This window comes from Leptosomus discolor, chromosome 3 (assembly GCF_034619465.1).
Source record: "Leptosomus discolor isolate bLepDis1 chromosome 3, bLepDis1.hap2, whole genome shotgun sequence".
Lineage (NCBI taxonomy): Eukaryota > Metazoa > Chordata > Aves > Leptosomiformes > Leptosomidae > Leptosomus > Leptosomus discolor.
The window spans coordinates 37,404,659-37,430,603 of NC_141393.1; the positions used below are offsets into that span (position 1 = coordinate 37,404,659).

The 25,945-nt window shown below is 36.9% G+C and overlaps 1 protein-coding gene across 11 annotated transcripts in view; it reads left to right on the forward strand.

The window, feature by feature from the left end:
* The window catches only part of GPHN (gephyrin), a 299,653-nt gene that overhangs the window by 253,692 nt on the left and 20,016 nt on the right, over positions 1–25,945 (forward strand). For all 11 annotated transcript variants that reach the window (XM_086463531.1, XM_086463532.1, XM_086463534.1 and 8 more), the window contains 6 exons: positions 4,840–4,932; positions 8,339–8,394; positions 13,391–13,510; positions 17,849–17,907; positions 18,134–18,287; positions 20,264–20,385. In XM_086463531.1, the coding sequence (XP_086319657.1) occupies positions 4,840–4,932; positions 8,339–8,394; positions 13,391–13,510; positions 17,849–17,907; positions 18,134–18,287; positions 20,264–20,385 (604 nt within the window). The remainder of the gene's footprint in view (positions 1–4,839; positions 4,933–8,338; positions 8,395–13,390; positions 13,511–17,848; positions 17,908–18,133; positions 18,288–20,263; positions 20,386–25,945) is intronic.

The window sequence follows — 25,945 nt, forward strand, 5'->3', positions numbered from 1 at the left end:
GTTAGATCTTTTTGGACAGCTGTCGGTTAAATGTCTTTGCTAAGACGGCCCTTTGTGGACAATACGATGAGCCACAATGTTAGGTAGGTACTTTTAGGCCAAATAGACGCTATGTATATGCCACTGAACCCCTGAAGTAAATTATAAAAGTCTGGCATGTACGTCCCGGAAAAATAAGCACAGCATATGTTTATTTTGCTATGTAAGGTACTGTTAAGGTACTGTAGCATTATTATTCTTTTCTACATAAAAATAGTTTTGATTTTTTTTAAACCTCTAGTGCAAGATTAAGTGAAGAAATAAGTTCCTGAATTTGGGTTGTATTGATTATAGGGAAAAATAAGTATTGATAAGCTGTTATTTTTCCTTTTTTTGTCCTTGATTCTATCCTATAAATATGTCTTATTCTCTCATCCTTTTCTCTTTATTTTTGCTTTTCTCCATCTCTCTATCTTGTACACTTCTGGATGAAAACGTACATTGTGTTTCACAACACTTTTGTTTTCCTGCCATTCTGTTTCTGGACAGAAACTGTATTTTCCCTAGAAGTTAATAAAATGTGGCTAAAATTATTCTTCTGTGTAGACAGAGAATAAGCATAACCCTCACTTGCTACATGTATGTTCAAAAATATATATATATATATCTTGATAATAACACGGCCACCTATTTATATGTATGCACCAGTCTCTGTGCAAACATATTTATATCAACAGTGGGTAGCAGCCTTTTCATATATCTGATTTGTAAACTTCTTCATTAGAACTATGAAGAAATAAGACAAAATCACAGTTTATATAATTTCCTGTTGCAACATGCTTTGGACAATCTTGCACCATGTAATTTATTTTAATATTAAAAACCACTCAAAATATGGACTAAGTAACAGTTTTGCGCTAATACTGATAATGTTACCATACCAATAACAGAGTGATTCTAGTCAGACTACATGCCTTTCAAAATGTCCTTACAGAGATGGAATGGAGGTAATTGGTCTTAGCTAGATGCTTATATTCTCTGTAGAGTTTTATATACTCTTAATTTGTCAAAAGGGCAATTAGATTGTTTCTGTTCTTATTCTACTACATGGGAATATGCTGTCAAGGTAAGAGAAGGCATTCTAGTATGCTTTATAATATCTTAGTTGATATTTCATTTTGCTCTTCATGTTGTCTGGTTACTGACATCAAATTCAGGCTGATTCTAGGTCTGGAACATATTGATTATTATTATTCCTGGCACAATTGTTCTTTAGTAAATAATTTTCTGAGTCTGATGAGACACTTCAGTTATGACCCTTTTCCCTCCCACCCAAAATAAAAGAGTTAGATACATGGTAAGATCATCAGCTGTAGAGATATATTCTTGGTTTAATATTCACATAATTGTAACAACAATGAAAATAGTAACAAAGACATATATACTTATTTTAGCACTAATATGTAATTGAGCCTTTAGGACACGCCTGTGTCTGTGATACTGGAAATTCAATTCTCTTAATTTACAGATACAAATCTCAAGATGGAATCTCATTTTCAGAAGTTCTTAAGTGATCACAGTATAGTGTTAAACAGACAAACACATAGGATTTTTTTGTATAGACGTATATATGCATATGTGTATGCACACATATATGTTAGTTTGCTAAAAAATGTTGATTTTGAAGAATACAGTGACTTAAGAACCAGTTTTTCGTTTAGCTATGTATTCATTTATTTTTCAGTTAATATACCTGTAATTTCAGGAGATAATAAAAAGGTAGACCTGGAGGTCTGAATCCTAACTAACTGTACTCAGAAAAGCACTGTTGTGCTGTGTTTGTTTTCTTTGTGGTTTTGTGTATTGAATTAATACTGAACTCCTGAAAATTACCTTTCAGGAGCACAATTTCTCTCTAAGGAAAGTATAATGTTTAAAGTTCTAGGATTGCAATTTATTTCATTAACAAATTACCTAATTAATTTTAACCTGACTTATTTACATTACTAAACCTATGACATAGTATTCATCCTCATAAATAAAGCTGATGAATGTTACTGTGCACAAGTAGCCAGTACAGTCCTGACTTTATTCTTGATTAAGTTGAGGCATGCTGTAGTCTCTCAGATCTATCCTCTCCCAACATACGGGTGAGGATGAGTAAAGTTATGTTTTGAAACATGACTTTCACATTGGTAAGTGTATTGCTGAGTGCCTGTATAGATAATTTATCCTCTTCAATATTAAAAAAAAAAAAATTACAGTCCTAAAATATTTTACGGAAGAGCCATAAACCAGAGGCATCTGAAGCATATTTCCCACCTCCTGTCATCAATGTATGGTGTGAAACCCCAAATCAGCCTTTTATTCCAGCTAAATGCAGTTACCTGAACATTGTTCCGTGGGTATATAAAGTTGTTAGCATGATAATAGTTATTCTTCTGAAACTAAGAAGAGGCAGAAGTTTAATTGATACTAAAAATACAAAGCAGAGGCAATCCACACTTCATGGGCTTAAGCCTCAGAAGAGGGCAGTTTTTCTGATCTAGTCCAAGAGCCTTTTCATATCACACTGAATTGCTACCAGGGCAATGTTTACAAAATGGGAGCAAATCCATCACCTCTAGTACAATACCTGTCTCACTACCTTATGCCAGTACCAATACCCTGAGAAATCAAAACTCTGCACAGAACTGTACCAGTTTCACCAGTAAGCTTTAGAAAATGCCCAGATTTGAAAAGTGAGTTTAATGTGCTTCTCCATTTTGTGTTAGAATCAGAAAGCTATGGGCATCACAAGGCGCAGTTTGATGACATTGAAATATTTCAGAACATCATTTTTGAATTACAATTAGTCAAAATAAGGTCAAACAGTGTATTTCTAAAATAATTGCTCAAATAAAGGAGAGTACAGAGTTACTTCAGATTGCCCTTTGCTGACTTGCTTCATTTTAAATGCCTAAGGCTTCAGCAAATAATTCTTACATTTTTCTCCTCTTAATGAAATTCATTCCCGCTACTGGCTGGCCATTTATTCCCTTCAAATATTGCATGGCAGAATGCCAGGAACATACTGTTCAACTTTGCTCTAATTGGTGTGATTTTCATGCAGACAAGAAGTAAAATGAAGACACAACATGCCTGCTAAAATTAGAAGCATCACTTTTGTATGAGATTTTATGCGTCTATGAACAGAGGGTGTTTTTACTAGGCCTTTGATAGCTGCCTTTTGATGCTATAATTTAAATGTCTGTGTCTGCTTTCTTTTTTCCAGTGCAAGTGTATAAGATTTCACAAGCTTCTATATTGTGTATCAGAGACAGTGATACACAGTGATGCACAGGCCTATTAATAGCCATCACAAAGGTGCTTTTCTAGTTGCTTTAACAGGTTTTATCAGCATTTTCATGGCAATACCTATTTCAAAAATGCAACATAAGTATTCACCTCAGGCTGAAAGTTGATGCGAATGGATGTGAGCACGACGTTATACTTAGTATAATTATAATTAATTACTAACAAAATGACTTTGTGTTAATAAGTCAAATATAATCTCCATTATAATACCACTTCACTGGAGCCAAACATTTTCCAATCAAGTAGGTGCGCTTTTTAACAAAACGTATCCATTCAGCATGCAATGTTAGATCTTCTGCCTTCCCAGCAAATCCAGAACCACATCAATTTCCCTATCTGTAAAACCAGAAACACATGTTATGTATGCCTCTCTTTTTTGGCATGTCTGAAGGATCATAATCTATAAAGTACATATCCATGCAAATTCTCCCAGCAGAAGCATTCATGCATCCTCTCATTCCTTCATACTTTCGGCTGGATATTGCCTTCCTGTGCCACAATACACTCCTAAGAGCGATGGCCTCTATTATGACATGAGCTTCCCCCCTTCTACTTAGACATACTGAAATCAAGCTGATTTCAGTAGTTCTGACCCACATGCCCTTTCCCAGTCCATCTAATCACACATGTAATAAATCTTCTTTCTCACTTTCCCACTGTATGAAGGGATAAGATACATATTTTCCACTCTGTGCCACATCATACTGAAAAAAGTTCTTGCTGGTGCCCTAAAAGCAAACAAGTAGTGCACACTTGACTGAAGGTGAAGTAATTCATATCAGACTCTACAGGGAGGCAGAGCCAAATTGCAACTCATCAGTCATAGTTGCTAAGTGAAGGAAAAGAGTATGAAACAGCTATTAAAATATTTAGAACTATAACAGTGTAGATTTACATAAATAATCCTGACACTTATGTGCACTCACCCTCCATTAAGCAGAAATGCTCTCAGCAATTAGGCAAAACTAATCTATTGCAAAACTTCTTTATCAATTTATGGAAACTTGTCCATCATTACTGTTTAGGCTGAGTCCTCTGGGCTCAATCCATCACCTCTCACCTTTTGCACACAGGATTCACTTTTGAAATGTTATGTTAAAAGCTTTTGAAAAAAGAACAACTTTTTTTTCTAACATTGAAAAACAGGAAAGTATGCATTTTCAAGATATTTCAGGAGAAAAACTTATCCTGGAGAAAAAAATACTTAGATTTTTTCTGTCTGATCCTATATCAGAGCATTACCTCTGGGTTTGGATACTTGGCATTCAGCGCTACTGTCAACAATTTCACCATAACCAGGAACACAGGCTTCCTGAACAAATCTTTTGTCAATAGTTTCAGACTCAACTCTTTTTTTCATTTATGTAGTGTCAGAAGTCAAAAACCTGAGATCTGTTCATGTCACATACACATATGTTTCATCCATCAGAGCACACTGCTGTTCATTCGCTTTCCCTGTCGCTAGCTGTAATGACGTGGAGCATGGTCTTTTCTCTTTTCTAGATGGAATGGGCCGAGTCCTTGCTCAAGACGTATATGCAAAAGATAATCTACCACCATTTCCAGCATCAGTAAAAGACGGCTACGCTGTCAGAGGTAAATACTCACTTTGTAGACATGCAGTATAGTGCCTGTAAAACCACTTTATAACATGTTAGTTCACCTATTTTGGATCCAGCAGCAGCTATTTCAGTTGAGATTTGATTCAGATCATTGCTGAAGTCACAGTTACATAGAATGCAGCTGTCTCGAAGGAAGACCATAAAGTTGAATTCAGGTCTATTAAGTGGATATGTATGTACACAAGCAAATGTACATCTATGTCTGCTCACAGACATGTGTCTGTGTTGCTGGTGAATTTCTTGGAAACATAAGGAGTTAGAGAGAGTACCAGAACATCTGTTTCTGAGTGGCAGATTCTTCTTCTATTCCTCTATTGTTGATTTAATCAGGAATTTCTTACATATATGTTACTTTGCTGAACTGTCATAGATCCAGCTTCCTGTTTGTGAATTATTTTATGATTGCATTAGGGAATTTTCAAAAGTACCTATCAGAATATACTCTTATGGAGGCATCTCAAAAGAAAATGTCATTTTTACTTTGCAAATATTGCAGTTGCTGTGTATAAATAAAATTAGTAGTGTGACTTTACGGAGCAAGCAGCGAGTGGTTTCCCAGGGGACCAGAGTCCATCCTCTGCTTTGTCACTAGGTGCTGCATGATTTTGAGCAAGTTGCCTCTGTTTGCCTCAGTTTTTCCCTTTGTAAAGTAAGACTAATGATATTCACCTCAGATATCTATGGAGGAAAATTAAAATATGTATAATTGAACATTATGCTATTAGTGATTTCATTGTGGTAGGGGTTGAATCATTGTAACACCACATTGAAATTTGGACACAATAGCCAACTTTCTTCTAGGGACATTAAAATATCTTTTTTGTTACTGGCAGCTGAAACAATGGAAAGCAACTGTCCATGAAACAGACTGTCTGCAAACCCAGGCAGTGGGTGTAATCCAATAGCTTCCCCATGAGTTTGATATTAAAAAAATTCTAGATCTATGAGATGAGTTTGACTGCAGCTGTCTGTCATCTATGTGTGTGAGAGACAGGCAGACCAAAATGACCAGTAACAGCTGCAAGGGAGTGCAGATGTAGCCAGAGAAATACAGGTATTCTAACACAGAGAAAAGCTCAGAGGGGGAGCTCTGAGTAGAATGCTGACTGACAAGGGCCTTGGGATCAAGCAAATGCTGTCTTGAAACCTGTTTACTACAAGGTAAGGGAAAGCACAAGTACACAGAATGATCAGAATTACCATGAACACCAACTTCAACAACTTCTGTGAGAACCAACACACAAGACCCTAATTTTGGTGATGGATTCAAATAGAGTAACAGTAAGGTCCTTGAATGCATCCACAGGAGGGCAACAAAGCTGATGAAAGGGGTAGAAGGAATGTCCTATAAGAAGCAGCTAAGGACTTCAGGTTTGTCTAGCTTGGAGAAAAGGAGGCTGAGGGGCAATGGCAACCTCATTGTTCCCTACAGCTTCCTGAGGAGGGAAAGTGCAGAGGGAGGTGCTGATCTCTTCTCCCTGGGATCCAGTAATAGGACACATGAGAATGGTTCAAAGCTGCACCAGGGGAGGTTCAGACTTGACATTAGGAAACATTTCTTTACTGAGAGGGTGGTCAAACCCTGGAACTGGCTTCCTAGAGAGGTGGACGATGCACCATGCCTGTCAGGTGATTAAGAAGCGTTTGGACAATGCCCTTAACAACATGCTTTAAGTGTTGGTCAACCCAGAAGTGGTCAGGCAGCTGGACTAGATAATCATTGTAGGTCCCTTCCAACTGAAATAGTCTAGTCTAGTCTTTTCTTATTGTTCTTGTAGATCTGTTATCTCAGCATGTGAGAAACAAAGCTTGTAGGCAGAAATAATATTGACTATGTTAACACATATTTTAAAAAAAATAAAAGATTAGCTTTCAGTCACATAAACCTGTCTGCCCAAAACCTCCTCTACTTTTTCAAGCTTTTCAAGTGTCAGTTGTTCATCACCTATAAACTCTGTCTCTATATCATTATTAATGGGGGGAAAAAATTTAATTCAGTAGCATTTTATCAGGTCTAAAATAATTTAGCTTTTAGGGAATTTTTTCTCTGCTTTTGCTGGATCTTCCAGTGCATTTTTTTCAGGTCTGACAACTGTATTCAGTAGGATTATATGCATTATTCAAAGACAAGTAGTTGAAGAGTTCTTTTCTGCTTTCTTATTTTAGAGTTTATTCTAAAGCTCATAGATTAGGCTGTTTGATAGGCTTTTAAAGTTAAGTTAGTCATTAGTCTTCAAACATGACTAAGTACCATAGATCATCATTTGCAGAGTTGCTGCTGATGTATGAGTACAGATGTGACAAATAGTTACACAGACTGAATGGGCATCCTTCCCAAAGGCAATTCTCAATATGATAAGGTTATCTAGCTGTATATTCAAGGCTTTTAAAATAAAACATAAGGTATTAAGATAAAGGTTGTCACTAATTAAACTTGATCTCTGGGAAATCAACTTTTGACGGTTACAGATTTAAAATCAATAAAAAGATATATTTAAATGTGATCATATGAACCCGGTTTGTCTGAACACTCTTGAAGGCATGCCTGCTGTGCTTGGACAGGCAGAGTTGCTTTACACCATGGTAGAGACTATAATACCGTTAATGTAACTTGCTGGAGGACCTTTGATGCAGAGAGAAGCTTAAACGTTGCTAGTAATGGTGCCTTTGTTGTCCCTGTAAAAATACAGATTTGACTAAATTAGAAGTCCTGGAGTCTTTCAGTTTGTTAAGTCAATGATCTCTGACTTTTCAGAATGGCTTCAGTGAAAGGTATAAGGTAACCAGTTCAGTGCTACCTCCTAAAATTCCAAAAAGGAACAGAACCCAGACTTCTAATGTGGCAGTCCAAGTTGCATTGTCTTAGCCCTAGTGCTCTTCAGACAATGGCAAACCTGTGTGGTTGTCTACACAGGCTGTAACCACTGCACTTGTCCATGTTTTCCTCCAAAGGCAGAGACAGAATCTAGAAATTCTATTGTTGTCTAGAAAAAAGATTCATAATACACTTAGAAAGTGTGATTCCCCTGTGTTAGTTTCACATGGAAAAGGATTTGCTCACAGTGGACATTTTTGTAAAAATAATGTCATGAACAGTCTTAAATCTTCATTATTAATGCAAGTCCTCCTAAACTCCTTTTACTTGATCCCATATTGTCCAGAAATTTTCAGTTAAAAGTGCTATAGAACCTGTAATTTTCAAAATAATAAACACAACTTAAAAGGAAAATGTAAAATACTAGCAAAACTTCTGTAACCTTTGTCATGCTGATGCTGAAGAACTGAATCTTAGATCATTCTTTGGTTCTCCTGTTCTTAATTTCTAATGCCATCGTTTGTTTTGGTTCAGCCTTTAACATTTGTATTGTCCATCTTAACAGCTGCTGATGGCCCAGGAGATCGATTCATCATAGGGGAATCCCAGGCTGGTGAGCAGGTGAGCACAATTTCTTTTCTCTTTTTTCCTTTTTAATGTATTTTTCTTTTGGAAGATATTGCTTTGTATTTTTACAAGCCTTGCTAGTGCTCCAAAACTCAATTTTCTTGGAGGTGGCATGAAATAGGACACAGCTGTACCTAGCCTCCTGCTGTGCCTTGGGACAAGATTTCAGAAAGTGAGGTCGTACGGTTACATAAGGAACTAACAAGGATATCCCAAAATACTTCAGAGCGTTGTGCTGACATGTCCAATAGGAGTGCATACAGTAATGTTCTGTCCTAGTACAATGTTAGAGGACATAAGGTTTCTAGTGGCATTACAATTCATAAACAGAAAAAAGCAAGACGTAACCCCTTCTTGCTGACAGATTTTAAAAGGCACATCAGCCCAGTAACTGTTTCATAAGCTGCTTGCATATTTCACACTGCAAAACAGAACGTAAGAATTTTGTATGAAGCCTTTGAGGTAAGTAATGATCGGAACAAACTTGAGGAAGCCTGGCAGCAGCCTAGTCTGTGGTATTGCTCCTTTTCTGTTTCTTAAATCAAAAGAGTGTTTGTGCACCTTAGCAGGTATGTGGATTGAGTTTAAGAGCAAGTCAGCGCAGCACCCATTCATGACCGGCTGTGCTGTATAAATATTCAGATGGACACTATTTGGGATTTGCTCTCAAACCCAAGAGTGCATTTGATAAAGTTCCTGCACCAATACAGGGGTGATAAGAAAAAAAAAGTTGCATTCAACCACTTTTTTTTTATTCTGTCAATTCAATTGTACCTGCCACCTTCTTTTCAGGAGAGCGTGGGTTAATCCAAAATGTTTCTTCAGCTATTTCAAGTCCCAGTTCTGTGTGCTGTATGTGAAATGATAAAGAAATGGAATAAGTAACAGGCAAAACAAAGGATTGATCAGTTTTAAAGAGGATTTTACAGTGTGGCCATTTTGACGGCTAAACAAAAAAGTTTCTAATAAAATAGATGCATTTCAAAAGTTATTTCAGGTTTTAGAAATATTACCAGTTGCAGGATTGTTCCATTTTTTAAAAAACAGAGTTGAACTGCCTCTAAATGCGTAACAGACATTTAATTTGGCTGATCATGATATATACAGAGAATTATGAAAATATTTTTTGCTGTAGTTCCCATCCATCATCATGAATTGTACTTTGGTATAATAGACATCTTCTCAATACTCAAATGAACTTAGATTAATGAATCTGTTATATAAAATATGTAAAAATACTTTAAATACTAAAAAAGTAGACTAATGAATTTCACTTGCCTTGGATTTTTAGCCCTTCTGTCTGCATTGCATTAGTCAACTGACAGAATCCTGACAACTATTTCTACAACCCTTTTTATGGTCACTATAAAATAGCAAGAACCAACAGAGCAACCTGCTGAATTATCACTGCTATTGTTATTCACTTGTCATTAGTATTATTTTGCTAGTTAAAAAATATCAGAGCACAGTGGTGCTTAAAAACAGTACTGTTGAAGCTGTGTCTAATGGGGAGGGCTGCCCACGGGTCTAAAGGATTTCAATGTCCTAATCAGTTCAGCAGGTTTGTACAAAGGATAAAAGGGCAAATGGGAGCTTGCTTCCCTCCTACAAAATTCAAGAGCTCACAAATATCTCTCTGCAGGGACAGTCTGTCCTCCCCGATTAATGGGAGTAGGAAACATCTCTGGCAAGGAACAAAAATTGGGTAGGAGGAGGCATGCAGAGGGAGAATAATTCTGGAAATACCAGTGTCGAGTTAGAAAAATGAGGCTGTTGACCTCTGAATAACTGGTCAGTTTTTTTCTTGGGCCAACACATCTTCAGGTTCATCTCCTTCCCAAGAAATTATTTATAGCCTTGGAAGGCTCCTCAGTCTCATTTCACCCTTCAGTCGCTCTCAGCAGCAACATTCTGCTTTTCATGTTACAGACCAATTAACAGAATGCTTCACAGCAGGGAGTTCAAAATAGGTTTAGATTTGGCTCCTCCTGGAGGGAAAAAGGTTATGTAAATGCTACATAGAGAGGAAGAAAATGGGACTGAGAATTTCAGAGAGGCCATATAGCCAAGTTGGACATTTCGGTATCAATTTGTAAATAATGTATTATTTTGTGATTTCCAATTCCAGATGGTTGTGTTTATGTAAACCATTTTTTATTTTGTATTGAGGAAAACTTTCAGACTTTATCCTGCTTTGGGGACGTTAAGGCATGTTTGAGAGTACTAGTCACAAGCCATCCACATGACCTCTGTGTGAAAAACTCAGCCACGGGGAGCAATGATTTTCTTCCTATAAATTTGCGTAGCTGGAGCTTAGGATTTCCTGGAAACATTTCTGAAGACGTTTGTAAGAGGCACTGTGACTAACCAGCTATAATATAGACTGGAAAACAGACATTTTTCACCTTTCCATTAACTTGGGCCTTATTACAGAAAGGAGCAGGAGAAGCGTAATCATGTGCAAGAGAAAATGCCTGAGATGGAGGCTGTGCTCAATAGATTATTTCTGGGTTTTATTCAGTGACTAACATTAAATAGATTATCAGTGATGAAGGCAAAGGACAGAAGCCAATACTGCACTATGCCAGGTAAGTGTGAGATCTCAAAGGCCCTTAAAAGAGTTTCTGTGAAATTGTTGTACATTAGTATGCTTTCTGAGAAGGAATCATTTCTTTATCTTCATAGTGTCTAGCACAGAAGAACACAGCCCTGGAGATTCACACACAAATCTGATGGTTGACTTTTGTTCATAAAGTTAATCTGATCAAATTCTCAAAGGACAAAAAGGAAATTAAATATATGAGCAGCCAATTCTAAAAGCAATTGTTATTGTATCATAAATTTGTTTAAATGTTTCACATCATTACACCTCGAAAAATTAACTCATCAAGTAATAAACTCCAAAGGCATGAATAGTTACAGCGCATTTTATCACCATAGGCACTGATTTCTGGCAGAGTCCTAGACATTTTGTATTCTTTGTGGTTCTTGAGGTCCAAAAGGGGCATTTTAAATGGCAGAATTTTTTATGCAATACATTTTTCCTCTAAAAATGGTCACTAAAGACATCAATGCTTTAGTAAGTTCAAAACATTATTACCTATTTGTAATGTGCCTATAGGCTATATCTACAACTATATGCAAAAAAGCTCCCATAATCCAAGGCGTAAGCTTTGCCTTTTGCAATATTTGTTTTCATAATAATCAAAATAACACACTGCACAAGATTATTTTCACTTTTAAGTATCTTCAGTATAAATGGAAGCATCTCAGCTGTTCATCCACAGCTCCTTGCATAGTCTGTGGTGAGAAATAAATACCATTTAAAAAGAAAAAACTATTATTTTTATGTAATCTGTTTTAGATACCAACTTTACGATAACATGAGTCTTGCCTTAAAAACACACTAACTGTGACATATGGCAAGTGTGATTTTTTTTTTTTTTAGTTTAGTTTAGCATTTTATTTATGTTCTTCTCAAAGGATGTTAAATTTCCACTACCCTTAGAAAAGGATCAGGATTCAATCAACTCCAGGCTCAGTTGTTTCTTGGATACATAGGTCACTGTGATACTGTAGTAAACCAGGCACAAACCACTTCCAGCCTCTCCCTAGGGCTTGTGTTCCAATAAGCAACCTTTGAAATACACACTTTTCAAAGTGATACATTTCGGAGGCTAAGACAGTGCTGAAATGGAGTAGAAGAATGGGCAAGGCAAACACAACTTTGCACAGCTGAAGCATTGGCCACCGGTCGAGAATTTGCAGATGTCTAACAGCCACCTGTCAAGTCACGGAATGAATGACTGCTGGATGGGAGCAGGAATAGTGCTTGCGCAGTGCTGCTTGCACGTCTGTGGGTTGCTATCAGATATGTGTGAATCACAGTCTGAGAAGTCCTGGACATACTCCAGTGCTGCATATGGAATATAGAGTCAGTCTGCACATGAATTATACGTGTGACATGTACAGAATATGTTGGGTCTGATCACAGCTGTGTAGATCTGTGGGTAGCACATGTTCACTAGTAACAGTGAAGCCTAAATAAGTTGGGCTTACTGAAGTGCTTCAGGGAGCCAGCACTGATATTTCAGCAATGACATCTCAGTCATCGTACCAGCTTCTTTTAGTTGCATTTTTTTAGAACGATTTTTCTTTTCGTTATTTATTTCTTAAGTGGTTATGGTCAAATTACAGTTTTGCTCTGGATTTTGAAAAATGTGTATTAAAATAGGCTGCCTAGTGAGAAATTTTATTGAAACCATGTAATTTGTTTTGTCATGTTGTTCTGATATTTTTCTATTCTTCATATTGCTTCTGCTGAAACTTTGTAATGTCCTGTGACTTTACATAATTGTAGAATATTATCAATTTTAGGCTTTGCTAAACTGACCCTCACAAAGATAGATATTCTGTGTGAACTAGTGTTGAGCTGTCTCTCAGTATGAGGAAATCTGCTTGAAAATGAAGCAGCTGGTTACATTACTTACAAGCTGCTGGGTTTCTATATATAGTGTGCTGGTAAAACAAAACAGAACAGAAACCACACCAAACCAAAGCACAGAAATTTCAACCCTGGGGACCAGAGTACTCTGCAAAAATATTTATGTACAGAGAACTATTAGATTTTTGCTCATGTAAGTTTCTAGAAGGTTACCATCTAACCGTTACCTTTGTGAGCCAGTTATTTTTCTGAGCCAACCAGGGTATCAGTATATTGCTGCTTCTGAAAGTTATTCTTGTGACAGAAATCTAAGAGGAAAAATCTGAAACCACCTAATATGTGACCATATTAAAAAAAAGCCAGATCTGAAGCAATGACCTAATGATCTGTAAATACATTGGAGTTGGTACCTGTTAATGTCACCAGTATATCAAGAGTCATGCCACAAATAAGAATTTTAGTCTTTCAGATTACTTCCATAAAGTTCAAATGGTTTGAGATTTTTGTTTTCAAAAGTAAATTAATTGTTGTTTGTTTATTTTTCAGCCAACTCAGACTGTGATGCCTGGTCAGGTAATGCGAGTTACAACCGGTGCTCCAATTCCATGTGGTGCTGATGCAGTGGTGCAAGTGGAAGATACAGAGCTCATCAGGGAATCAGATGATGTGAGTCACAAAAGTCATTTTTCTTTTGTGTGTGGCAGAAAATGGCTCATGATACAATCCTGTAAAGAGGAAAGATAGTCCTACAGAAAAGCTCTATTGTTATCTCAGGAGTTTGAGAATTTTCACATCAGTTCCTAGTGGCAATTCTACTCACTTTGTCTGGCTGCGGGAACAGTACCGTAGATCTACTTGTCCTGACATTGATTTTTCATCACAGTTGTTGAATGCTGATACCGAAGTGTTTGGGAGGATGATTGAGTGAGAGGCGAATGCCTCCTGGAGATCCATAACTACAGTCCAATTTGAGTGCCTAGTGTATTCACGTTTTAAAATACAGAGTAGGGGCAATCAGGCATTTTATTTCCTTCTTTTCTACTGAGTTCACGTTTAGCAGTAGAGCAATCCTCTTCATATTTCAGGATCAGCCTGAAACTCAGCAAGATGAGGACTTTAAAAGTTCTCCTAAACTCACCCAGTAAGAAGGGGAAAAGTTTTCTTGAAATACATAGTGATCCCAGCATAGTACGTTGAAATATTCCAGTGCAGCATTACCGCTGATGTAGTTAAAGCTGAATATGGTTTTCTATGGGGAAATGAACTGTCTTAAGTGCTGCAAAATCCATGGCATGAATTGGATTATTTTTAACTGTGCTATGAAGATGATTCTGTATTATCAGAGTTGGTCTCATTTCAGCAAAGGTAAATTTGATGGATTTTGGAGAATATGTCTTGTGCACATAACTTACAATAAATGCCTATGTGTAAATTAAGGGGTTTTATTATGTAACAGGGGAAGTAAGTGTCCCCTGAAATTTTTTAAACCATGACTAAGCTTCTTCAATAGACCTCTGTGCTCCTTTAAAATGAGAAAATTACTGAATTTAAGACCTTTGAAAACCAGGCAATGGATAATTCCTCCAGAATCCCTGGCATATTCCTCCAGAACATAGTCTTAACTCTGTTTAATTTGAACAGATTTTCCAGCATACTTGTAAACCATAATAGCATTCTACCTTACAGATGCTGCAAAACACCACTGAAAAAAATGAGTGCTGTAGTACTAATTCTGTACGCACATTTGTCTTAACTAAGTTAATTTTTTTTTTGATGAAGCACAGGAGCTATCTGTAAACAATTGTACCCCAAACAGTCCATATTAGAGTTCCAAATTATTGTTCTCTCTTCCTTTGTGTTCAGACGATTCCTTCTGAATGATTACCTTAACTTACCCACTTCACTTACCTGTGATTTCAGGACACCATCATCATGTTTGCCATCATCTGACAGTTTTTTAAGGCAAGAAGATACATCTCTTATTGACACAACTTCCCAGTTCAGTTTTGGAATGAAGTGTGTGCATGGTTGTCTGCTCGAATCAGCCTTTTCTCCTCTGCTGCTGTTCTGACAAGCTGTTCCGCTTTGCCATAGTTCTATGCTAGCATTGCAATTGCAGCTGGGGTGTAAGCAGATGAATTCTAGTGTTCAAAGCTGGTGAAGACAACAAAAACTGAAACGCTCTTCTATGATCCTTTCCTATACCTTATTACTGTAAATGCATAGATTTTTACATCTGATTAAGTCAGCAAGCTGTCTAGGCTGGCCTTCTTCCTAACAGAGAATTTATTGAGTCAGTCCTGCTTTGAGGTTACAGATGTGTATGTGTAGTTTATATCTTCCCATAAAATACACTATTGCCTTCACTCCTTGTTAATTGTTCCATTAGCCTTACCAAGCAAGTTTTCTGGGGCCATTGTCCACCTCATCGTCACAGGACTATCATATGGCAGAGGAACATACATGATAACCTGTTATTTTCTGCTTCTTTGGATGACTGTCTTCCTGGATTACACTTTTTCTGTGCATGTCCTCCTCTGCCTGTGAGAACAGATTATCTGGCTGTGTGCTTAAACCCTGAATTTTTTAGTCAACAGTCAGCCACCTCCAGCTTCTCATTCCTGCCTGTAAGTGTGAGGTAGAACTCTTCAGTTTCTATTTGTCCTTGAACATGCCACTCTGCTAATCCTGTACATAAAGAATTAGTATAGTTTAATTAATATGATATTTTTCTCTCCTTTTTCATGCCTGGGTGGCTAAATATTTCATGAATATTTTTCTTTTTGGCGTCAAGAGCTCCTTCAGGGCTGGCATTCAACTGAAATGACATCTGTAACATCTGAAAAATGTTCTTCTGAAAAGACAAAGAGTACTTTTAAAAGTTGCTTCTTGACCTCTAGTTGTGGTAGCAGTACTTGAATATCGTAGCAAGCATTCCCCAAATGACTGTAGGAGTCACAGAAAGGAATTACATCTGTCCAGCAGGAAGAAAAATTCTCATCAGCTTGCCAAATGCACAGTCATTGAGAAACCGATCCTTGCAAAAACATATCTACACCCTTTTCATTTTGAGATTTTATGTCACCTTGTAGGAAAAAAAGTGGCCAATGTGAGCAGCCAAAACAAGAGTTAGATCCTACATCAATGGGTATGGATGCTGGCTGTTAACAACCATCAGAGCAAACCACTCGGACATTGTTCAAAATATATTAATACACAGCAAGGAGAATGTTGCCTGATATACACCAAATGGAAGGTGTTCTCAGCATAATGCCATACCTTTCTCTGCATGCCCTACCTCTAGCCACCTTAATTATCTTGTATTCCTAAAGCATTCTGGGATATCCAGCAGTTCCATAAATAACAATCTCCATGCATTACCACATTGTCCATAGCCACACTTTCCACAGTGCTTTTCAAACCTGGGATTACTAAATTCCTCAACAGCTTTTTTTTTTCCCTTGCTTTCCCTAATCCAGGAGTCCTAAATAGGACCTTTTATATTACTCAACTGTATCACTGGCACTCCTCTTGATTCACTAAACACTTCCTAGCTATCTTTAATAAAATGTTATCAAAGGTATGGAAAATTCAAATCTTAATGAGTGGTCAACCATCCCCAGAGTGTCATAAAAATAAAATAGTTCTTAGACTAACTGTTGCCCCAGATTTTCATCACAAGCCTAAAGTGTCTTTTACAGCTTCAGGTGGGGATAAGGGAAATAAAAGGATATCCTCGGCACCAGCACAGCCATTTTGGATGCTAACAGCCAAAAATAGTCTCTTCTCTTATATGGGAGAAGCAGGTATAAAAGAAACAGAATTTGCATTAACAGCATATTTTGAAAATACTGCGATAAAGTAAGAAATTTTTTTTTTCAGGATTGGTGTTTTTATTCTTCATTTCCTGGTTTTCAGGGGTCTAAATTTATCCTTTTCATGGTAGGGAAACAGAATTACAATCTATGACAACACATTCATTAACTTTAACTTCGGGGTCTTTAGTTTAAAGCACTTAGTTTGTACTCAGAAGATGCAGTCCATATCACCTTTAAGAAAAGAGACAAGTCCCAGTGTCCTATACAACACTATCATTCCTGTAAAAATTCGAAATTGACGATGATGTCCCGTGTTGGTCTTGTAATATTAGTGTCTGATTTATGACTTTGGGGTACTTAAAGTATGAAATACTATATGATAATGTAAAACCAAAATTGTTCCAGTCTAAGTAAGTGTAGATTTAGTGCTACTTACAGGCTGGCAGTATCTCAAAGCTGAGTATATATATCATCAACCCACTTGCAGGGCTTACAAATTAAATATTAACAATATAGGTCATGTGCCATTTATTGGCATTGAATGAATCACCAAACCATTGAAATTCGGAAGGAGTAAACACAAATATTAAAGTAAGTATCAGATTTTTCAGGCCACTGTATCTTGTTCACAGTAAATAAACATGATGAATAAGCCTCTTTCTGATTTGTACAAAACTCTCAAGTAGGAGTTTCCACTACAGGAATCTATGTGAAAATCCTTGAATAGTTAGGGCATACAGCTTCTTCCCACCTTTCTGCAGATGTAATGGCATATTGTCTGTCAGAATTACACTCTTTTTGAAATGCCATCTTTGAAATTGTTCAAGCAGATCAAGTTAGCTGAGAGGAATAGAACGAATCCACTTGGTATACCAGATAGACAAACATAGGACGTAACATAACATATATAAACACAGGGATCATAAAAAAAGGAAGGTAAAACTGTGTATTCGGTGCTGGTCCTTCCCTGGTGAGCTCAGCAAAGAGAGAATTTCTTATAAAGCTGTCAGTTTTAGCACACATTGTATTACAATCTTGACACACAGATCAGGAGAATGATGATGATGCTTAAACCATAAAGTCTCAGTGTAATGAGTACTGTAAGCTGTGTAGACTTCTGAGAAATTAAAATTGAATAATCTTTTTTGAGTGGCCCTGCTGACTGTATTTAATCTTGTTTTTGTAGGGCACTGAAGAACTAGAGGTTCGAATCCTGGTGCAGGCTCGACCAGGCCAAGATATCAGGTCTGTAAACAGCCTACTTGATAAACAGTAAAGTATCTCTGTAAGGGATAGAAGGACTCGTGATTTTTACAGTCATTCTTTGACCATAAGTAGTAATGACATGTTGACAATCTGACTGATGAACATCCCTGGACACTCCTTACCTGGAGGAGGACCAATCAAGGAAAGATACCCTCAATCTCATTCTGTTTTTAATTCCGTTTTTTTCCTGTGCTATGATTTTCAGACCTATAGGACATGACATTAAAAGAGGTGAATGTGTGCTGGCTAAAGGAACCCACATGGGTCCGTCTGAGATTGGTCTCTTAGCAACTGTTGGAGTAACCGAAGTAGAAGTTAACAAGTTTCCAGTGGTTGCAGTCATGTCAACAGGGAATGAGGTAAGAAAAGTACATTTGGGATCAGAGTACTAAATCTGAAGTACTGTATCTTCTTCGGGACAGGTACAGTGTTTTGGATAATGACTTCCACTGTATCCCCAAGTAGACTCACTTTTTCAGCTGCAGCTCATGTTGACATGAGGTATTTTTGTGAGTGATCAACGTGTAATCAGCTGCTTGTGTTTTAGCCCTCGAGGCCTCTATCACAAGTCTCACACACTGTCTTTGGAAAAATTTTGGTAATGTATCCAACCACGTGCCAGCTGCTTTACTCCTGCCAGCAAGGGAGGACCTGTGAGCTAGTCAAGGTTGTAATATTCATACTGCCAGTCATGACTGGAAGAGTAATTTCTTTTAAGCGGCGTTCTACTGTAGCTACAGTGCAAATGGCAGATAACCTCTCTGAAAACTGAATAGTACTACCAAATGCCTTGCTGTAGTATTGTGCCTTAGTATTTTTTTTATTAGTAGCACATGTTGAAATCCAGGCAATATGTCAGTAGAACTCCAGACCAGCTTCCTAATTGCTTTGCCTTAACTCATGTTCAAGATTCATTTAATTTACTAATTTTACATATATTGTGGGTTGACCCTGGCCAGCAACTAAGCACCCACACAGCTGCTCTCTCATTCTGTCCCGCAGTGGGACAGAGAACAAATAGGAAGAGCAAAAGCAAAAGAACTTATGGGTTGAGATAAAGTGAGTTTGAAGTTTAAAGACAGTGTGAAGTTTGACCTATAATTTTGACTGTCCTGCAAGACAAACTTTTTGAAGGGCAGACACAAACATAAACCAAATAGCTGTATTCCCATACAGATTGAGTATGTTGAATTTTGAAAGATTTTGAAAACTTTTAATACGTTGCATTTTGTCATCTGGTGGTGTCCTTACAACTTCCACAACCCCAGTGAAGGTTATTCTGTGACTTCTGAGTACTGTGGGTGGCTGAGGCCAGCCTTGCTGGGACAGAATCTTACCAGATTTCATAACATAGATGGGGTCTGTTGTGCAGGAAGCATATAGCTAACCGAAGAACAAATCTGAAGAGCTACAGGTGATGATTATCTGAGTAGTGTCTTCTGTATGACTGAATGGTCTTGCTTGTCATTAAAGGATCCTTTACTGATGTGGGCACTCTCTTTTGTATTATGTGTTAAAAAAGGTCCTGCACAGTGGATTTCTTAATCATCCTATAGAAATCTTCACAGAAGTAGAGCTGCTAGCCAAAGTGTCAAAATTAGCTGTGCTCCACTTTTGGTTATTTTTACCTTACTACCTAACATTCTTGCTGTAATTCTGACAGATACATTCTTATTATTATTATTGTTTACCTCCTGTCAATATTGTGTTGTTCTTTGTGTCCTACAAAAGAATTCCTAATATATGTAAAATACATGTTTACATATGTGTGTTTTGTAGTTTACCTTCCAAAGTATGTAGCACATGTAAGGAGATTGCCAGGGTACTATCTTGAGAGAAAGCTTTTCATCCAAAACACTAATTGATATAAAAAACAAGCTTTAAGCTTCTGTCTATTATTTCAGTACAGATTGTTGTATTTAAAAAAATCTTTATTGGAAAGTAGACAATGAACTTCAAAATTTCTTTTAACACCTTTATATCTGGTTTGCAACATCAGTGAGGTTCCTTTAAAACCATTTAAATAGAAGCAATAACTTGGAAACTTAAAGTTTGTGGTTTGATTTCTGATGTTTGAGATTAGAAGCCAGGTACTCATAAAGAGAAAGAAAGTTTTGCAGACATGAACCATTAGAAACAAACTAAGCAACATGGAGGTTTGGACTAAATAAGCACATTACATATCTTATTAATTTAAATTCACTAAATCACTTTACACATGTATTTTATGATAGATGTCCTATAAGAATATCCTGTCCAATCTGAGGAAGAAAATTCTCACTTCTGTAAAGGCACAGTATTCCAAGACTGACTGAGAGTGTTTCTGGTTTTATAGCTATTGAATCCTGAAGATGACCTCTTGCCAGGAAAGATTCGGGACAGTAACCGTTCAACTCTCCTAGCTACGATCCAAGAACATGGGTATCCAACAATCAACTTAGGAATTGTGGGAGATAAGTAAGTACCACATGTTAGTAAAAATGTCGTTTCGTATGCATGCAGTGCACTTTGTGGCATTAATGGAAAAAAGAAATGCCAGAGAAAATGTCGCTCATTCCAGGCGTCACAGTGTTGTGACAGGGCACGTCTTGGAGAAGATATTTCACTTTCATTAGAGAAATAAATAAGTCTATTCTAATATGAAGAGGAAATCTATTCTAATATTAAGAGGAATCATTTGATAAAATTTTTATTGAATGGTGTTTATCTTGTTTTGCCTTCCATTTGTTGAAACAACTATTACTGCTGCAAATTCAATTCGTTGCTGCAGTGTCATCACAAGCACCATATTTAATACACCTAAGAGGAGGCAATTCTACAGCAACTGTACTTTTTTCTGATCCAATGAAGGAAGAAGGAAAGTTTCGGTTTATTTTTTATGCCAAAATTAATTTAAAGTATAAAATTTTGTCAGATTCTGAGTAACTCTCTTTTGGGGAAGGCCCCACTGCTGGATGTTGCTCAACATTTCCAGAAATATGTCAAAGAATTTAAAAGAATGATTTTTCATTTTCCTTTACTGGTCTGTCTACTTTGATTGCCACAGGGTAGTACCCTGTGATCAGTCTTTCCGTTCATCTGACAGTGATTGCTCCGTGTTTCCCCAGTGGTAGTGAAGTCACATCTCCTGTTGAGAGCTCTAGGACATGTGATTGAAGTGTTCAGTCTTTTGTCTTTTGCAAGACTGTGCAATGCCTGTAATCCATGGCTGAGTTTCTCAGCATAATATATTTCCTCCATTTATTGAGCCCTAAAGGCTTTGAACAGGCTTTCTTGTTTCTCATTTTGGATATCAAACCAACTGACAGACTTGGTACGATAGGGACATGTTCATGTTCAACCTCCACCTGTTTGAGAAAAAGGGTATTCCTTGTGGGTAGGTAAAAGTGAGACCATATTAGAAAGAACAACAAAAAAAAGGAAATAGTGAATTTCAGCACCCACATTTCTCATTGATGACAAAATTCCCAAGCAGGAAGACAAGGTTGCTGCGAGGGAATAGCTCATTTCAAAACCAGTCTTCCCTAGTGCAGGATTCAATACAAGGCATCACTAGCTTGACAGAAAGTATATGAATGGGCCAACCATGGCATGGTTTTACAATATGTGAACCAACCTGAATGGTGGCTCTGGGAAACGCAGTTGTATTTGAAGTATTCATACAGGGAATGTGACACACAGAACCCGCAGCAGTTGTGATCTTAGGGAAAGCAAACCCTTCTGGATACTGTCACTGCATCCAGGCATTCTTTTTGCTTCTCTGGCCTGGCAAAACTCCATTGCTGTTCCAAATAGCAATAAATATCAAAAACCTCCCTCCCATGAATACTTCCAATGTCAGGTAGAGATTTCATGCAGACAGAGTCTAAACACATGAGATTGTTCTTTCTAGAAATGGTATCTAAATGTTCTGGATCTCTAGAGTGTTTTCTATATTATAAGGACCTTTTTAGGCTTTAAAACACAGGTAGCAAAGTTCTCAAATAAAACTCTCGTATCCAGAGATCGAGTTCTAGATTTATGCATCTGAGAAAAAAAGAAAATGACCACAAAAAGGCTGTTAATCATAGTCAGCTCCTGAGAGTCATCCTTACATCAAAGAAGGGTAGTCAGAGTTTTTCCTTCAACAAAATATTGGAGGTGGAACTTTTTGCCACCTGCATGTTCAAAAGTTATTGCTACTGTCATCAACATTACTGTCAACACCAACTTACATACTGTCATTAACAGTGGGCTAATCCAATGGAAAAGATGCTTTCCCCTGAACAACCTTCTGGTAGCCCCTCTGGCAAAATAAGAATGTAAAGTTTCTTTGTTCTTTATGGCCTTCTCCTAACCAAATAGGTACAGTCTCAAATTTGCTTAAGTCAACACCATCAAATGGAGAGTTTAACTTGAAGTTATTGTGCAAAACTATAGCTATGTACTTCACTGCCTTCAGGATTTTTTTCTGTAACCTCTTAGGCATGGAGTGTCTGCGAAGATAATTAATCTTGAAAGCTCTCAGTAATAAATAGCAAACAATTTTAGTGAGATTTAAGGCCCAAGAGGATTTTTTTACTTTTCTACATTTTACTTTTCTCTATTTTTTTTACAGATGTGTTTTGTGATCCTTTTTTACTTGTTGGATGCTTGCTGAAAACCAGACAGCAAACATATATATTAGTCAAAGGCAGACAAGTGTCTGCAGCTTTGCTTTCAGTTATGAGAGAGATTGATACTTTTGAATCCTCCCTATTAAAATGTTCTCTCTGTCTTGAGATAGTATTACCTTGGCAAAGGCGAGAAGAGTTCTCTTTAAACTTTCAGTTCCATGCTTGGGGAGTCATTTCTGCAGAGGTAGTTACTTTAGCTCATAGAATAGAAATAATGAGCCTCCAATTGCAGACTGATTTTGTACTTTGCAGTAAGTTTTGAAAGAGTAATTTAGTATTGTTGACTTACGCAAGGATCCTCCCCGCCTGGTATCAGGATTCTGTCTTATCAAGCCTTTTGCCATCCTTTGCACCCTCACGTGCCCAATCCGTATATTTACAACAAAATGCATCTGCAGTTCTGTTTCAGTCAGAGGTGAAATCTGAATATGTCAATTAGTTTGATAATAACTACAGTATTATTTCATTATGTAATAAAGCTACTAAGAGAATGTTGCCTATATGGATATATCAGTATATATCTTTTGGACTAACATGACTGATTTGATGGAGTACAATGGCACTGGAACAAATGCAAGAGTCTTACCAGAGAGATCTTATGGAGGGTACAATTTTGACAGTTTAGTTAGCATGTTTATAGAAAATATGAACAAGCCTTCGGTGTCTGTTTTATGGGGTTTTTTCTATTTCTTCATGTTTATACATCTTACATTGAGTAAATTTTACTGCATTTTATATGGGAGTGTCACTTGCTGTATACCAGAAGCATTGACTGGATTTTGAGAGAACAGCTAATAGGGAGCACAGTTGAGTATTACTGTTGCTGTAACAGGTCAAGTTTTTTAACAAGCATGGAAATTCTGCCAGTCATCTATACAGAGCTAATATACAAGTGTGAAAATAGTTTTAGAGCAGTATTTGCAAAGACAAACTTAGACGTAAGCGTTCCTGTATTTCATTTCAGCATATTAATCGCTCAGAGGTGTTTAAGAAAATAGCTTGTGCAGCGGCCTCGAAGTCCAGGACTGTGATATACATAAACATGTTCCAGTTGAGAATGTGAAGAATGGGGAAGGTCTTGGAATGTCTGTGGGTAGCTGCAGAGTAGTTAGGAGCACTTTAAAAATGCCTTTGCATATTAATCACATAGAATCATAGAATCATTTAGGTTGGAAAAGACCTTTAAGATCATCAAGTCTGTGATGAGAAGTTACATTTTGAACTGGCCACTGAAGCCTCACTTAGCCTATATTTGTATTTTCAATTGAAACCAATACTTTTATTCTTTTTGGAGCATTTTAACGATTTCTGAGTTTGTCATTGTTTGTTTCCATTCTCATAAATTGTATATAGGACTCAATATTCAGAATGAAAAACAGCAAGTCCAAAACAGTTACGTAAAATCTACAGTTAAAATCCTAGAAGCAAGCAATAGGAGAAAAGAACAAGCCTGGAAATTGTGATATAGCTGAAGTTATGGCTGGCTAGAAGCCAAGATTTTCTCTATTTGTGTTCTTAGCACATAAAACCCAAGCTGTTTGAAAAACACACATCTGAGTAGAAATGGAAGATATTCCATTTCCAGAACTACTCCAAACACAAAAAACAAAGGCAAAACCAAAAAAAAAAAAAGAAGAACCTGTCTAATGTTGTTCTGACTGTTCTGTCTTACATCTCTGAATCACAGAATCACTGGCTAAAATATTAAAAAACAACTAGCCAGTTAATACTAGTATTCCAAGAGACTTTTGAGTGTTGTCTCATATAACAAGACTAAGTTAAAAAGGCTTCTAATTTCATTTCCTTTGCATATAGTCTGTGAAATTATTTGGTTCTTTGGAAACCATTGATAAAAACATGAGTTACATCTCTGATCTGATCTGTAGAACTCTATTAGCTTGTTATCAGGCTATTTTTGTGTCTGATGATTTCATTTGTTGTTTTTTGTATCCAGTTCATTTAAAGCTGTAAAGTTTAGCCCTAGCAAAATCCGCTGTAGTGAGGGCCTCTCCTTTAGAAAGCCTTCTTCCATTTAGACAGTTTCCCTTCTATGAGAGACTCTTCTTAAAGTTGCTGAAGAATTTTGATCACATATGTAATGAACTCAATTTCCTCTGTTTTTACCTGTGTTTACATGAGTACATTTTCCCCTTCTCTGAATTCTTTTCCTGTTTTCTAATTCTCTTATCATTTTTCTGAGAGAAGTGTATAACATTAGCTGCTTCCAGCTGCATTTTCATTTATGAGCCTGTGACTTCACAATGGAGAAAGGAAGAATCTCTCCTTAGGAGAAAAATTTAGGAAATTCGCATTATCTGCTCAGTTGCTTTAAAAATTTATCAAAATAATTATAAAATCAGTAGCATATGAGAGCGTTTCTACATTAAAAGTGATTAGTTTCTTATTTTTATGCCGCTATTTTATGACATATTGTTTGACACGGAGCTCCTAAGTGACAGGTAGATCCATTAAAAATCACCCCTGCTATTGTGACAGCATTACTGTGTGATATCCCCAAAATAAAGGTTTTGAAAGAGTCCCTTCACATTTTGGTAGGGATACTGAGATCTCATTCAAGGATTTAGTCTGCTTGAATTTTATATTTGTCATCCAAAAAGAGATTTAAATCTTTTGTACTTCTGTGGGTTGCATGTAATCACCAGTATTATAATTCAGGCAGAACATCTGGAGCGAAGGGAGAAGAGCGGGGAAACTGCTCTAGCTCTAAAATTTCTCATGCAATATCAACTTGACATATATCAGCATATGGATTAGAATATGAGTTATGGGTAGAATTCAGCCACAGAATCGTAGCCTTTCCCTGCACCAGTTTAATGTCCAACTTGGATACAATCAAATACACTGAGAACAGAATTATTAGTAATGGCAGTATCTTTAATTTAATAAATGACTGCAAGAAAAGGCTTTTTAGAGAAAAGGCCTTAGATCAAATGTCACAATATTAGTTTTTGCTAAAGTGACTTCAGTTCTAGATCTGCTCAAAGAATGATGGTGTTATAAAGTGTGATCATAGCCTAATGAATCCAGGGACACTGGGTAACAGTTTGAAGGTGATTCAGATATAGAGTCCTCTCTTTCATTGTGCTCTGTCAAGAAATATATTCTCCTTTTCAAGCAGAAATGTTTAATATCTGTCACAACTCTTGATAAGCATTAGGGCAAACTTCAGATAAGTTGTCATATGTGACAAGTCATCTCGTCTAATGCACATATTCAGAAAACACAAAGAAATATCTGAGCCAAAACAGAGGTGAAAAAAAAAGAACTTGTGAAACGGGGCAGTGCAAGTCCCAGGGGATCTTCTGTACTGGTAGGAAACTACATAGTGTGAAAGGTAATAA